The sequence below is a fragment of the Parambassis ranga genome, chromosome 5 (assembly GCF_900634625.1).
Source record: "Parambassis ranga chromosome 5, fParRan2.1, whole genome shotgun sequence".
NCBI classification, from domain to species: Eukaryota; Metazoa; Chordata; class Actinopteri; family Ambassidae; genus Parambassis; species Parambassis ranga.
In genome coordinates, this window is record NC_041026.1 from 20,919,369 (window position 1) to 20,934,487 (window position 15,119).

At 42.1% G+C, this 15,119-nt stretch overlaps 2 protein-coding genes across 2 annotated transcripts; one reads left to right on the plus strand and one right to left on the minus strand.

Moving 5' to 3' along the window:
- Nucleotides 1-190: 190 nt before the first annotated feature.
- Nucleotides 191-4,743, minus strand: LOC114436741 (amphoterin-induced protein 1-like). Its single transcript, XM_028407159.1, has 2 exons — nucleotides 4,547-4,743; nucleotides 191-4,204 (listed from the first exon to the last, which is right to left on the minus strand). Exon 2 carries the CDS (start codon nucleotides 4,155-4,157, stop codon nucleotides 2,658-2,660), a length of 1,500 nt encoding a protein of 499 aa, XP_028262960.1. The 5' UTR covers nucleotides 4,158-4,204; nucleotides 4,547-4,743; the 3' UTR covers nucleotides 191-2,657.
- An 8,860-nt stretch (nucleotides 4,744-13,603) lies between these two features.
- On the plus strand, nucleotides 13,604-15,010 carry LOC114435531 (G-protein coupled receptor 61-like). The gene has a single exon (XM_028405247.1). It carries the CDS (start codon nucleotides 13,604-13,606, stop codon nucleotides 15,008-15,010), a length of 1,407 nt encoding a protein of 468 aa, XP_028261048.1.
- The last annotated feature ends 109 nt before the right edge of the window (nucleotides 15,011-15,119 follow it).

Consider the following 15,119-nt stretch of genomic DNA (forward strand, 5'->3'; position numbering starts at 1 on the left):
AAGATGTTGCACTCACGTTGTGACAGACAACATGGACACATGAGAAGGGCCCCCGAACATGTCGCCACAGATGCTAATAAAAATAACACGTTTTTTAAAAGAAAAAACTGAATAAATAAAGTATTAATTAATAGTAGTCTCTATGCTAAGCTAAGCTAACCAGTTGTTAGCTGCAGCTTTATGATAGGTATACAGGTGAGAGATTTGTGTTTATTTATGTTTATGGAATACAGAAACAACACAGTAACAGACAAGATATGATACAGAAAATAATAAAATACAGCAAATCCTTCAAAGTTCAATAATATCCGTTTTTGACAGAAATACAGTAAGTGACCCATGACCTGTAAACTGTAAACATGCAGGTTGTGATGTCTGAAAATGTAAGTAAGTCTTTGGTTATTATGTGTGACTTTCAGAGGACAACAACATTATGATACAGTAGACATGTGCCCCCTGTGTATCAACATTATAATATGATTTATGAGACAATAACACAATGATTTCCAGATTTCTACTGACAAAAAGCACCATGGGGCGTGGAAGGGTAAATATTTTTCTTCTAAAATAAGAGGAGCTACATCTGCTCTGCATTGCTACAGCTACTGCTGTATTTGGTGTTTGCTGTTACTAATGAGCAGATAGTTTCATTATTATCAGTAGCATTCCTTTTTTAAATGTTGTGTTTTTTAAATGTCTCCTGATTCAGGTTTACATCTTTATACAATAGATAACAGCTTGTCTGTTGACACCATGTGACACTGCAGGTAATATATTTTGGCAATGTAACTAAAATTAAGACATTTGTTTGAAAACTCCTACTTTTATATTTACATTTCAGCTGTGTCAGGCAGACACGACTTGGGGCCGTGTGTTGGCTGCACTTCTAGCTGCTATTTCTGACTGTGTTTATGAGAAGTCTGGCTGCCATTGGCTGATTGGCTCAGGGTTGGGCACTAATGCCCAGAAGCATTCAGTAGATGGTACTCGCTCTCAGTTGTTTCCCCCTGGGTGATGCTTCCGGCTGCTATTTACTGTCCAGTGTGGCAGGATGTACGTCCACACTGAACACACTGTAACTACTTTCTAACTGTAGTTTCATTTACTGACATAGACATCCCATCAAATCGCCAACTGTTACTATTATTGCTTTTTTATTAATTTTTTTTTTTACATTTTAAAGCCTTCAAAGGCCCAACATTTAGAAAAAAACTGCTAACAACTCTGAATCCTGTATTGGTGGAGTGGCTGTGTGTATTTACCGTATTTCTTTTGTATCATGTGGTTCAACATGACAAACTATGGACTGTATTATATAGATGTGTTATGAAGAGACAAAATCCCACAGCAACTGCTCTGGCAGCTGGGCGACTTACTGTCCAAATGTTTGTTTAAGATTTAATTGAGTTTTAATTCATTACAGTGCTTATTTTTGGAGCCAGAAACTGATTCGTCAGGATTGAGACATTTGAGACCTGAGACAGGAGGATATAAATTATATGAGTTTTTTTCTATTATTTTTGTAGTATTACTGGTGGTAAAGAGCCAGCAGTGTCACAGGAAGTGGACATCCTGAACATGTAGCACTTGGACCACTTTCTAGATGACTACAATGAAGGGACCTGTATGCACCACTGCTGCTGCTGCTGGTCTAAGTGGATAAATGTAAATGACTATGTTAGAACAAACACAAAAGATATGCTCAGCTTTAGAAAATGGACCCCTGCAAGCCCTGAAAATATCACTCTCATTGATGTGAGATTGATTAGTTAGCATTTGAATAAACAGACTGACATCACACCACTCAAAAATGAGGCCTTTTTTCCAAAGTGCGCATAAATAGAGGGAACACTGTAACTGCAAGAGAACTTTACCATATCCACTTATCCTAAAACCTTTATTGTTCTCTTGTTTAGGAGGCAAAATTACAATTAAATCTGAATTCCCTTTAATCAGATTCAACAAAACTATAACTTTAAGGTAACATATACTTGTGTGTATATATTATAACCTGAATATTGAATCACACTAAACTGATATGTTTGCATAGGAGTAACAGTATATTGTTCTGCCAAAGGCCAACCAAACCAATCCAGAATGTCAAATAGCATAAATATTCAATAACTTGAAATAACTTTGCATAAAAAATAGTTTCTCTTTTAAACTGCAGTGTCTGTCCAACTACAAAATGTCTTCTCAGGAGTCACTGTCTCACTAGTTAAAGGGACAGTTCACCTAAAATCAAAATCTCAAATTTCCTGTGGCTGCAGTAGCATTTACCATCTATACTGTCTTGATTTGAGATGGACAGAGCTTTACAGACACAAAGGAATCCTTATCTGTGCTCTAACTTTCAAAACCGCATCCCACATAAAAGACAAATATAGATGAAAATACAGAATTAACAATTTTTAAGAGGTGAACTGCACCTTTAAAATCCTTCTTGGACAAACATTTTCAGGTTAATATTTTTAGGTTAGGTTTATTTTTTGTCTGTAATTAGGCAGTGAAGTCGAATACTCTGGGTCTTTTTGCTTTGCACAGGTAATTTCTAATCAACCGAGCATGCTGCTGCTAAAGCAATGTAACCTAAAGCATTGTTTGGAAGATGCTAACACTGAAACCACATTCCGCTCTTATCCTGCTGCTGCTGACATCTACACCACCATGGGTGTATCGGAGCACACAGAGCTGACGGACTCTGCGTCAGACCTCCTTCTCCCCCTGTTCTCTCCCTGCCACTCCTCCTCTTCCTCACCTATTGGATTCAACCTCCCGTTCTGCTCAAGCTGATCCTTGGGTTCCAGGAAAGCCACGTGTCTATAAGGGAAGCCTCCACCCTCAGCGCTCTCCTGTGCTGTCTTGTCGTGTGCCTGAGAGAGGCTGGCGGTAGAGGAGTGGAGGCTCTCTCTTTGCTCGCTCTTTTCCAGAGCCTGACCCGGGCAAAAAGCGCAGCGACAGGGTGTAAGGTACAGGTAGATGAAGACCATAACTATAGTGAGCAGACAAGCCACCAGGGTGGTGTATGCTGTTTTTAGATTCTCTAACCCTCCACTCTTAGTACCGTTAAATACTACTACAGTTACATACAGCGTCTCATTGAAGGAATCACTTGTAGCATAGCAGGTGTACACTCCTGAGTCCTCTGCCCTCAGAGGCCCAATCTGCAGGCTGCCATCAGGACGCATCACAGCAGTCTTATTTGATGGAGACAGCAAGGTGTTTGCTGGCAGCGACCATCTTTTCACCATGTCCTTCTGCCTGGTGTCACACTCCAGTACCAGAAACTGCTCCAGAAAGGCTTCTTTATCCTGAACTTTGACCTCGCTGCAGTTCAAATAGGCCTTGTCCAGATCCATTGTGGCCATTTTCTCTTTCTGTGGGCCAGGTATCAAACAAATGTGGCTACTTTTGAAATCAGTGGCAGAGCTGAACTCCTTCAGGTGCCACTGTGCCACCACTTTATACAGCTCACAGTTGCAGGTCAGACTGTTGTTGTGGAAATACAGGCCGTTCTTTATCCAGGCAGGCAGAGCCTGAAGCTCAATCAGGGGCATGGATTTGATTCGGTTAGAGGAAACATCCAGCAGTCTGAGAGTTTCCAGCCTGCTTCGCTCCTTCACCAGCTCCATAGGGAAGCGTGAGATCTGGTTGTGGCTCAGGTATAGCCTCTGCAGGCGATTGAGGCCGGTGAACGCAGTGCGATCTATCTGAGAGATGCGGTTGTTATAAAGTAAAAGCACTTCCAGGTGCTCCAGTGGCTCAAAGATCAACTCGTCCAGGTAGTTTATGTTATTAGAGGACAGGTCCAGGTGACGGAGCCTTTTCACTTTGACAAATGCCTCAGAGGAGAGGAAAGAGAGGCCATTGTTGTTGAGCAGGAGGGTGTGCAGTCTGCTGAGACTGTAGGGCGTCCATTCAGCGCGAAGCTTGGTGATGAAGTTGAAGCTGAGGTCCAGAACGGCTGTATACCTGGAAAGTTCACTGGGAACGCTGGTTAGATTCATCTTGGGACAGCTGATGATGTTGCTCGCACACACACATGTATTATGGCAGTCCAGGCGGCTTCCAATGAACTGTCCGTTGACTGTCATGGCTACCAGCAACAAAGCCAGAGGCAAAGTGATGAAGCTGCTACAGAGTGAGACCCCCATCATGTCAGGATTACAAACTGCAGGATTCTTCACAGTGGAGAGTCATTAGGCTGTCAGGACAAATTACACAACATAATCAATACTGTGGTACAGAAAATTAAAACAACAAAGTCAGTCCATTAGGTTACATGAGATGATGATGATGATGATGATGATGATGATGCAGAGTGTAATGGCATTAATGCTCACGTGCTGTAATGCGTGCAGGAGTGGTGCATTGGAGCAGTTTAAAAAAGTTATGGGTGGTCAGCAAAAATGTCATCACTAACAATAGAACGTGTCTTTAGGTAGGATCAAATCAACAACAGCCTAAAAGGCTGTTAGCATACGAGCATCGTCCCATACGCACACTGTCCCAGCAGGCAGAAGAGTCCCGCCCGCTACTGCGTTACCTTTTGTCGGTTTCTAAAAATCCCTCTACAGAAGTCTTCAGGACGGTCGCATCCTCAGTAATTACAGCAGCAGCGGCGGCGATCATCGGCTTGTCTCCTGTCAGTCATGGGGACCTGCAAGCGAACATAGTCCGGAACACGGTCCGGAAAGAGCCCGTGTGCGGTCCTCTCTGGACTGGTGAGGAAATGCAACTATCGGATAGTTGATCTGAGGGGCGAGAGCGGCGGAGGAGGGGGTGTGTTACATTTCCTCCCTCTGCCTCTCTCACTCTCTTATTTGCATAGATTATTTAGACAATAATAAAGCACAAAGTGTACTATACAATATAGTGGAAAAGGCTGTCTAAGTTTAAAAGCTGATTGTCCCATTCTTGCCTCTAGAGTGGCCCTAGATGAAGGTAAAAGGCTCTCCTACCTCCCCTTTAAAGGAACCTTACACAGGATAACTCATTCACTGCTGTGATGCCTTTAATGATGATTTCTGCCCTCCTGGATGGTCTTCTTGCTCTGGTGAAGGACAGGGCAGACACTGCTGCAGCATAGGACGTGATGTGCATGCAGCACTGTAAGAGGGATCAATATGGAGATTTCAGAGCAGCATGTGGTTCAAGATTAGGTTTATATCTGACAGCAGAGAGATACAGGTAGAATCAGATGAGAAAAACAGGCACTGCAAAGCCATGCAGAGGAGAAGCTGGCAAATAAACACGTGGCCTGCAAGTCAGAATATTGATGAGAGACTGAAGTAGAGCTGGACAGGGATCTATAGAGGAGAGAAAGATGAGCAAACCTTTTTCATGGCAGACATTTTGACGTGTCACTGTAAGGAAAACACAGGTGGAATGAATTATGCCTCACTTCCATTACCGGTGAGCCATTACCAGCAGGAGAAAGCAGCCATCATTAACTTGTCCTTATCTGACAAACCAAAACAATTACACAGATATAACACATCATACTGACAGCAGCTGCACTGACGTCTGCCTGCACCTCTATTAAGCAGAAAATTATGCTTTTAAGTCCTGGTTTTGCTCACACACACATTTTAAGCATCAAAACAAAAGGCACACAGATAAAGTCATGATCTGACTCTACAGATCTTATGATGAACATTTTGCAGCTGAAATCACTGAAAGCTATCATTTGTGCTGCGTAATATTCTTGTTCGACCAAATACTAATTTTATTTGTCCTCCTCGCTCATTTTGTTAGCATGCTTCTCTCTCCATGTCATCAAATCCAGATATTATTAGTGTTACATCTACTGACACCACATTCTATTACCGCAGTTTGATTTGTCTGGCTTACACTAAGATTTGGATGAGAGCATTCACACTTCCCAGGAACTTGCACCATCCAAGCCAATGCACACATTTGTTTGTGTTACCTGCTAAGTGTGAACACACCTTCAGGAGGGAACTGTGGTATCATTATTCCTTCCTTGAAGTTAAAATGTCTGCAATGGAAAATGCAAGGCATGGGTGTAGCTTTAGCATGGACGGAGGTGACGCGATCAACACCCTTGATGCAAGGTCACACACACACACACACACACACACACATACTGGGGCTATGATTGGACTCTAAATCTGAAGAAGGTGAAGAGGGCAACAATATAGACGTCAACATGACAGATGATGACCATCCAGATCAGGAATGTCTTGTTAGCAATATTCAGTGTCCAAGGTCACACCTCACACACAGAGGCCCTCACATACAAAGAGATGTGCAGTTAAATTTTCTACAGGTTTCATTAGGGAGCCAAGGTTATGGGAGATGGTGGAGAAAGGAGACAATGAGTGAACCATGTACAGCAAGTGATGGTGGTGTGAAGCAGATATTTGGAAGGGGATTTTGACAGCAGAGAAGTATGCAAGGAAAAAGTAAGAGATTCAAAGCCCTTAAATGTGTGTACATGTATGGGGAATGTATTATACATGTACTGTTAGTCATATATCTACACACTAGCAACTGTGCTAAAACACAGGACAGTGAGCACATTGGAAGTCGTAATTAAATCAAAAGTGGACATGCAGCACTTGATGCTGACCTGCAAGTCTTTGATTAAAAGGTTTAAACTGTGAGAAGAAATCAGGGCACGATATCGAACCAGGATCGAGTCACACAGCGAGGTCTCACTTACACGACACAGTTACACTGTCAGGACACTGCTGACATGCTACAGGTTTTAATAAGAACAAAAACAGCCAGTCCACTTCCTCCTGACAGAAACACTACACCTGACTGATCTGAAATATAATCCAAGAAAGCTTCTTTCTTCTATGATCTGTAATTGCAGATTTTTTATGCTTTTATGGCCTTTGAAATGTATCTGAAAGTTTTGTCTCCAAATTTACATGTTAATGTAAACTACACAAAATTGTAGCCTAAAAGTGAACTGCAGGAAGGAAGTGATGACTTGTGACTGCTTAAAAATGAACTCCAAACTACCAAATTACCAAACAGAATGAATCCTTCTTAAATCTCCCTGCGGACAGCCAGTTTAGAGTGCTGTAACTTGAGTAGTGCAATCTGCGTTCTATTATCATTAATCTGTTTGTTGATGTCTGAAAGGATTCATGCTTCCAAATTTGGAGTTACCTCCTGAAGTGAAAATACAAAATATCCCAATCCTCTAACCTTACCCTCAACCTTACAATGCTGCTGTACATTTCCATCAGTTTAATGCATTCAAAGAACATGACATTACACATGCTTCCAGGGTCAGAATCCAGCTGTTGTTGGTTCATTGTACTGAAAAAATATGATTTATTTAAAGAGACTCTTCAAACTTTAAACACTGAATCTGTTAAGATTGTTTGTAACCCAGATCATCGTATATTCAAGTGCTACATGTGTTGATATGTCTTGCTCAGGCAGTTTATCTTGATTATTGTAATTAGTTCCAGAGCGAGTGGTGTAAAAACACCTCTGTCACAGCAGCCTTTTACGAAGCTGATTCCACTTGATGTGCATTCAGTTGGGGGAGTATCAGATAGCAGGGACTCATTTAAGCAGCAGCCTGGTGGACGGTGGCTCTGCTCTCAGGAGATTTACAGTTCTCTAGTGAATTATAAATGAGGTGCTGCAGTGCAGCCGTAGACAGCAGGTTAAGGCAATATCCAAACACAGCCCACAGCACTCCATCAGCTAAATGAGATCAGCCTCTTTTCCTGAGAAGAACTGTTTACTGTCCACTGATGGAATATTAATGGATCTCTGTGTTAGCCACTGAAACAAACATGATGAGGATGATGGTGATGATCTACTTTTGCCATGCTGATGATGATCTGCTGTGTATCAAAGCTCTCATAACTATTAACAAAAGGGACGCAATAGGTTTCTTCAGGCTGCTTTGCATCACAAATCGGAACAGATTCAGTCATACAGGTGCACAAATGTATGTGTACCTGAATTTGAAGTAAGATTTGTTCAGCTATACGTCCACAATGTTTTATAATTTAACATGTATTTTAAATGTGTTTCTCTAACAAGGATAATTTCAAACTCTACTCACTAGCGCCACCATCAGGTCAGAAGTCTTTTATGACCAATTAACTACTAATGTAATGCCACATGCAAGTTTCTAAACTGAACACTTAACAGCTGATGTAGGTCATCACAAAGCCTCAGGCCTATTTTCTTACAGAAGAATCCATAATAATTCTATTACTGTGTCTGCTACCTTTATCAAACACTGACATCCCTTCAAAGCCATAATGAGATACAGAGACGAGGCTGTCCGTGTGCGGAACATGAAAAAGACGTACACAAGAAGTAGAGTTTTTATAACACACACAAACACACACACACACACACACACACACAAACATCTCACTGCAAGATGAATGAGCTTCTTTTCCTACAAATTAATACAAAATATAATTTTTGGTAGGTGATTGTGGCATTCTGCTCCTGCTGTTGTATTTAGGCACATACGTGCTGCTTGATTTAGACACTGAAATCTACAACTGTCCTATCTAATGTAACTAATGACAAACTCTCACTTGTTAAACAATACAAATATTTGTTATTTTCTTTTTAAATGCCTAAATGCTTATAAGACACCAAAGGAGTGTTTATTGTACACTCTGCTATACTGGTCAAATGTAGCACAACACAAAACACAGAGGACACACTGCCACCATCTGGCACAACCAGCATATTGTCCAAGAGGCAGGTCTTAATATCTGTGGGCTGAAAATCTCAGACTTTAACCCAGACTGATGACAATTTATATGAGACAGTGCAAGCTGTAATACCACAATAAAAAATAATTCATATTTAAAGTTCTACATTCAAACTATCAAAGGACACATCTGCTCTTATTGATGTAGTTCTTTTTAACTATCCTCCAGATGAAGAATATTTACTGAGCCACATGTCCTCATATTAAAGCAGCTACACCTGCCTGAAATATTGTTTCCAGTTTTAGTGGAAACTTTTACTGCTAAGCCTTTTCTTTCTGGACGCAGTGATTCAGGGGGAGAAAGAGAGAGAGAATCCTAATATGTTTGACTGATGATATAAATCTTCCTCCAAAAGAGTCTCCAAGGCAACGTTCACCACTTTAGCCTTTATCTGCAGTAACATCACTCCAACACATTTTTTTTTACTTTAACAAGCCTTCAGATAAATGTAACATGACAGATGCTTGTTAGACATGTGAGGAATCTCTCCTGCAGCTGTGTTGCCAGGTATTCAGCTCGGTCTCTTTGTACTTTTCAAGCACACAGCCAGTTAATGTTTGCTTCACCCAAACTAAAAGTACATTGGAATCTGAGTTGATTGTTTGTGTAGGCTGTGGTAATTATGTTTTGGTAAATGTAATGGTGTGATTTTATTCCTGAGTGCTGCTGTTATTTGTGCGTCCACGTCTATGGGTAGTTATTATTGGCAGCAGGGGCTCTCTGGGGTTACTGCGGCGTCCTTTGCTATTTCTGAGTGCGAATGTAGAGTCTATTTTCAAGGTTGCCATGGAAACCATTGTATTTGTGGTGGCAGTGATTGGTGCTGCCGGCCGAGCAAGACTCTGCTATTTTTGTCATGAGTCAACACCTGATATGCACATACATATACACACAGGCACGCACACACACAGGTGTGTAGGTAAATGAACACAGATGCAAGCAGACAGTTACACTCACACACGCACACACTGCAGAAACACCACAACACATACCTGCTCCTGTTTAAATCATACATGTTTTTGAGGTGTTACACAAGCATGTTTGCCATCTTGCCTCAGTATTACCAGACATCTTGATACATCTTCACCATGACAACAGTAGTAAGCGCTGTCTATTAAACCTCTCCACCCAAATGCATCATGGTTTCTGATTCTCTTCAGTTTTGAAGAATGGGCTGAAATAGGAAAGTGATGTTGGCTTGTAATCAGGCAAGAATGACCACAGATTACAGATGACACAAATTAATAAATAATTAAGAAATATTTATAATTTTGTGAGATAAACACCTGTTTTATTAAACAATATAGGATCATGAACCGATGACTATCACTATTGTTTGTTGTAATAGCATCTCATTACCTGCAGTATTATCTGATAAAAGAACTGCAATATTTCAACCAGAAGACTTCAATTCCACCAGTGACATTATCATAACAAGGCTATTATTAATGAACTAGACGAATCAATCAATGCATGAGAGGTGCAGCAAATTAAAACATGCTTTGTAATGGCTATAAAGAGGTGCAAAGATGTGCTTTCCGTGAAATGCAAATGCTATTTGTGTTATCATTGGGGGGGACCTCACAAATGCAAATGATCAAAAAAACACCCAGGACTCAGCAGCTTCATGCCTACTCCTTCAGTGGAGTAGCCTTATCCATAATAGGCCTGATTTCATTGTCCTCTGCAGACAGAGCAACGAGATGGACTGCATGAGAAAAAGATCACCGTGGCAACAGGAACCCCAGTTTAAGGAGCTGGGATAGCAGAGGCTGATGCCTGACCTAACCAATGCCTCACTGTCTCAGTAAATCTTTTTCTGGGAGGGTTCTTTAATCTATGAAATTACTACCAGAATTATTACTGAGTAGCAAAAACAAATAAACTGGCAGAGGAGTGAGAGACAGGAGCTCCACCTCAACAAGATTGTGATATGCATTACAAATTAGAAAACAAAAATAACAGAAATAGGATTTGGTAAAAAAATATTACATTTATTCTATGCTGTGCCAGAGAATAGGGAATCATTTACCCCCATTACAAAAACTTATGTAGAGTCAGTTAGCAGTACTTAAGCTATACGATTAGCAAGCTAACATGCTACACCATTATAACCTGGTAACTAATGTGGTTAGCATGCTCATAGTAAACACATTACTACTAACCATGATATCTATCTCTCACATTTAGGATATATTGTGTAGTAGCATGGTGGCATATGTATGATATCAGCATTTAGCATGTTAACAATAATTTCAAGCTATGTTGATAAAAAAAAAATCACATCAGTGATACAAACTGGGCAACATTATTCTGGTTTTAAAACTGTAAATTGATAAACTGTTAAACTGGGAGGTGGCAGAAGATGGCCCTCTCTCTCTCTCTCTCTCTCTATGCAGGTCTCTCTGCCTCCAGACCTGCATGCTGACCTGCATTCTGGCCCCTGATCATTCCAATGGTTATTGCCTACACCCATCTCTGTTGTATATCTTTGTTTTAATTACTATTAATTATTAACTGATAATACATACATCCACTGTAATATAAAAAAACAATAGTTTCAGTTTGCTTGACAACAACCCGTCATGTTTGTTCTCTGTAATGTATGATGTTTGTGCATGTTTGTTCCTCTCTCTCTCTCTCTCTCTCTTTCATCCTCTCTGTCCTGTCTACCTCTTCTTCTCCTCCTCTACCCAGCCGGCTATCAGCAGGTTCTCCCTTATGATCTGGGTCCTGCTCTGGGTTTCTGTAAAGCACCTTAGCACCTTAGTTTGATTGTAAAAAGCACTATATAAATAAAAGTGACTTGATAAGATTTGACAGGAAAAAAACAAAATAACCTTCTAGGTAACTTTGACACATTAGTCATTTTCATATTTTCATACATATAGCTCAAAACCTGGTGACATTGTCACTCATGCTGGCCCTGAAATCCTGTAAGAATCCAGCAACCTTCTATGAATGTGAAGTTAATTATTTATTGCTGAAAAATTTGTTATGCCATCTGAGGATCAACTTTAACTAAACTGCTAAGATATACAGCCACGGAAATATTCCCTACATCTTCCCATTTCCTTCATATTCAGCTCCGATTTTATGTAGGTAAAATCTGAAAGAACCGTGGGGGCACTAGGACCCTGTGGAGACAGCTGCTGTGGTCCTGCTTCTCGCAGCCTCCTGCTCCATCACTGCAGTCACTGTGTGTGTGTGGATGGGGAGAGCAGAGAGTGAGCTGGTGTTTTTTTTCTCTCCAAGCATTTACATCAGCATCGCTTCAGAAAAATTTCTGCTGCCACAGCCGTATTCATTCAGGGAGAAGGATGCATAGGGCAGATGAAGGGATGGAAAAAGAGACAGGCGGCTCCTACAGTGGGAAGTATCTCAACAGCATTTACAAGGTACAGTGATTGATTTCCACTGTGTACCTCAGCAGTGGGAGCTAAACCAGGTTTTCATCCTCAGAGACTAAAGCAGCAGACAGCTGCATCAGGAAATATTCTGATTCAGATACATAATGCTCTCTGCCTTGTTCTCTGTCTGTTTCTTCCTATTACACTGCCTGTTTCTTACCACATTTTCTCACTTGTTCTCTCCCTCTTCCTCTAATCTGCAGATTATGTGCTGCTGAGTGCAAAAGATACATCTACTTGAACTGTATTCTGATGTGTAGAACATAGGCCTAGCTTTACACAATTGATTTAATGCATTAATGATTAATATATAAACGAGTAGGCGGCAAGACCTGACCAAACCATGCAGGAGGCTTAACCTGAACTGGGAGTACCCCAATGTGTGTGATATACAGACGCTGTATAGTGAGGTCTGTCATGCATAGGCGATGAGAGCTCAATATTTTTCTCAATATTTTTCTCTAGATTCATCTAAGACCTGTTACATCTGTGGCAGTCAGCATTTTCTTGATGTGACACAGTTATACTGCAGTAACAGCCAACCATGTCTGTAATATCTATGAACAGCTTATATTCAGACAGCCTATGTGACCTATAAATACCCCAACTTATTTTTTTTTTCTAATTGAGACACTAGATTCACTCCTTATACTAAGTGGTCATTGCTTCCTTAGTGGCAGACATCCTATTCTTACACAAGCAGAATCACACAGTAGACTGAATCTCAGATCTACAAAGGGGGACACACTAGCATGTTGACTTCCACAGTCAATGACTGTATTTTTGTAAGGAAAAGATGGCAGATGTACACATTTATTTAATTCTCACAGCAGGTAAAGTGTGATGGAAAGAGGCTTTCACCTATTTTGTTGATAGAATTGGCAAATGTAGCTGGTAGTCATGCACTCACAGAATATGTGCTTCTATTTATCACCTGTGGCTGCATAGACGGACCAGACTGGATTTATTTGATTATTTTTCATTATTTATTTTCACATTTGTCAGTGTGATCATAAATGTGTGCATTAGTTCATATATTCTGATGCAGATCTGATTAAATTAACTCACTCAGTACATCACCATTTGTCAAAACTGGCAAATGTCCCTGCCTTATTATAGAGTTAATTGGATGGAGTGCTTTGGATTACCTTATCAGAAAGACTGCTTTAACAGAGGATTTTATAAAACTTCATCTTCATGGTACCTGTGGCAACTGATGAGATACACTCAAAGTTTATTGTTGTCTGTTCCTCCCTCTTTATTCTAGGGTGGGTTGTGACAGATGGCCGATTATAGAGTCTCCTGAACCTCCTGAGCATCAAAGCATCATCGTCTGCACTACAGAGCACCTTTTGACTTCATTTTAAAGCCACTGTTTTTTGGCCGCACTTCCTGGCTTTGAAGGATGGGTGATGGGCCTGTGACTGATCCTGCCTGCCTGCCTCAACCCACCCTTCAATGGAGCCGATGTGGAACTCCTCCCACACACCTCCACAGCCCACATCCAACATGTCTGCCTCGTCGTCTCTGCCTGAGGGCTGGGCTCTGTCCCAGTCGCTAGCCCTGCTGGCGATGCTGCTCATGGATCTGATGGCTGTGGTGGGTAATGTGGCTGTCATGGCGGTTATTGCCAAGGCCCCGCAGCTCCACAAGTTTGCCTTTGTCTTCCACCTGTGCGTGGTGGACCTGCTGGCAGCCCTGGTGCTGATGCCGCTTGGCATGCTCTCGAGCCGAGCATTCTTTGGGGAGGCCCTGTGCAGGAGCTACCTCTTTCTTAGTGTGTGCCTAGTCAGCGCTGCCATCCTCTCTATCTCTGTTATTAACGTGGAGCGTTACTACTACATCATTCATCCAATGCGCTATGAGGTAAAGATGACCATTGGTCTGGTCGCTTCAGTGCTGGTGGGAATATGGGTCAAAGCTCTGGCCATGTCTGCGCTGCCACTGCTTGCTTGGTTCCTGCAAGGCGGAAGAGCACCTCTTCTGGAGAGTAGTGGGGTTGGGGGAGGAGGTAGTGGAGCTGTGCCGTCTCCCCCTGCTCAGGGTCACAGGCGCTGCTCACTGCACTGGACCGGGGGAGGGTCGAACCGCCTTGCCTTCATGGTCCTCTTTACTCTGGTGTATTTTCTGTGTCCACTCCTGGTCATTCTTGTTGTGTACTGCAATATGTTCAAAGTGGCTCGGGTAGCTGCCATGCATCATGGGCCTCTGCCCACCTGGATGGACACACCTCGCCGCCAGCGATCGGAGTCACTCAGCAGTCGCTCCACGATGGTTACCAGCTCTGGGACGGGCACTGGGACCGGCAGAGTTACTCCCCAGCGTCCCTTTGGGGGAGGAAAGGCCGCAGCAGTGTTAGCAGCAGTCGGAGGACAATTCCTTTGTTGCTGGCTGCCCTACTTTACTTTCCACCTGTATTCAGCACTGGCTGCCAGTCCTCCAGCCACACTAGCCTCTCTAGAGGAGGTGGTCACCTGGATTGGCTACTTCTGCTTTACCTCCAATCCCTTCTTCTATGGCTGTCTCAACAGACAGATCCGGGAGGAGCTGGGAAAGCATCTGCCTTGCCTGTTTCGTCGGGCGGGGGTTGAGGTGGAGGACAGACTGCCCAGCCGTGAAGGATCCATAGAGGAGAATTTCCTTCAGTTTCTTCAGGGCACCGGATGCAACCTAGATCCTCAAAACTCGCACAGCACTTCCAGCCCTAAGGGGGAGGCCTGCTGCCCCACGTCTCAGTCTCAGCCAGCTGAGCCAGCACAGCCCATACCGATTGATTTCCGCATCCCTGGGCAAATTGCAGAGGAGACTTCAGAGTTTATTGAGATTGAACAGGGGAAAAACAACCATATATATACAGACAATTAACTTTTCTTTGTATTCTAAAAAATATGTTTGGAGATATGAAGTGTTTCAGGAAAAAGTATCGCTGTTGAAAGCTGTTTACCAGGTAGCTTATTTTATTTAAATGACTTTT

What these genes read in the sequence shown, in the direction of transcription:
- LOC114435531 (XM_028405247.1), top strand. Translation starts at nt 13,604, where the DNA reads ATGGAGCCGATGTGGAACTCCTCCCACACACCTCCACAGCCCACATCC.
- LOC114436741 (XM_028407159.1), bottom strand. Translation starts at nt 4,157, where the DNA reads ATGATGGGGGTCTCACTCTGTAGCAGCTTCATCACTTTGCCTCTGGCT.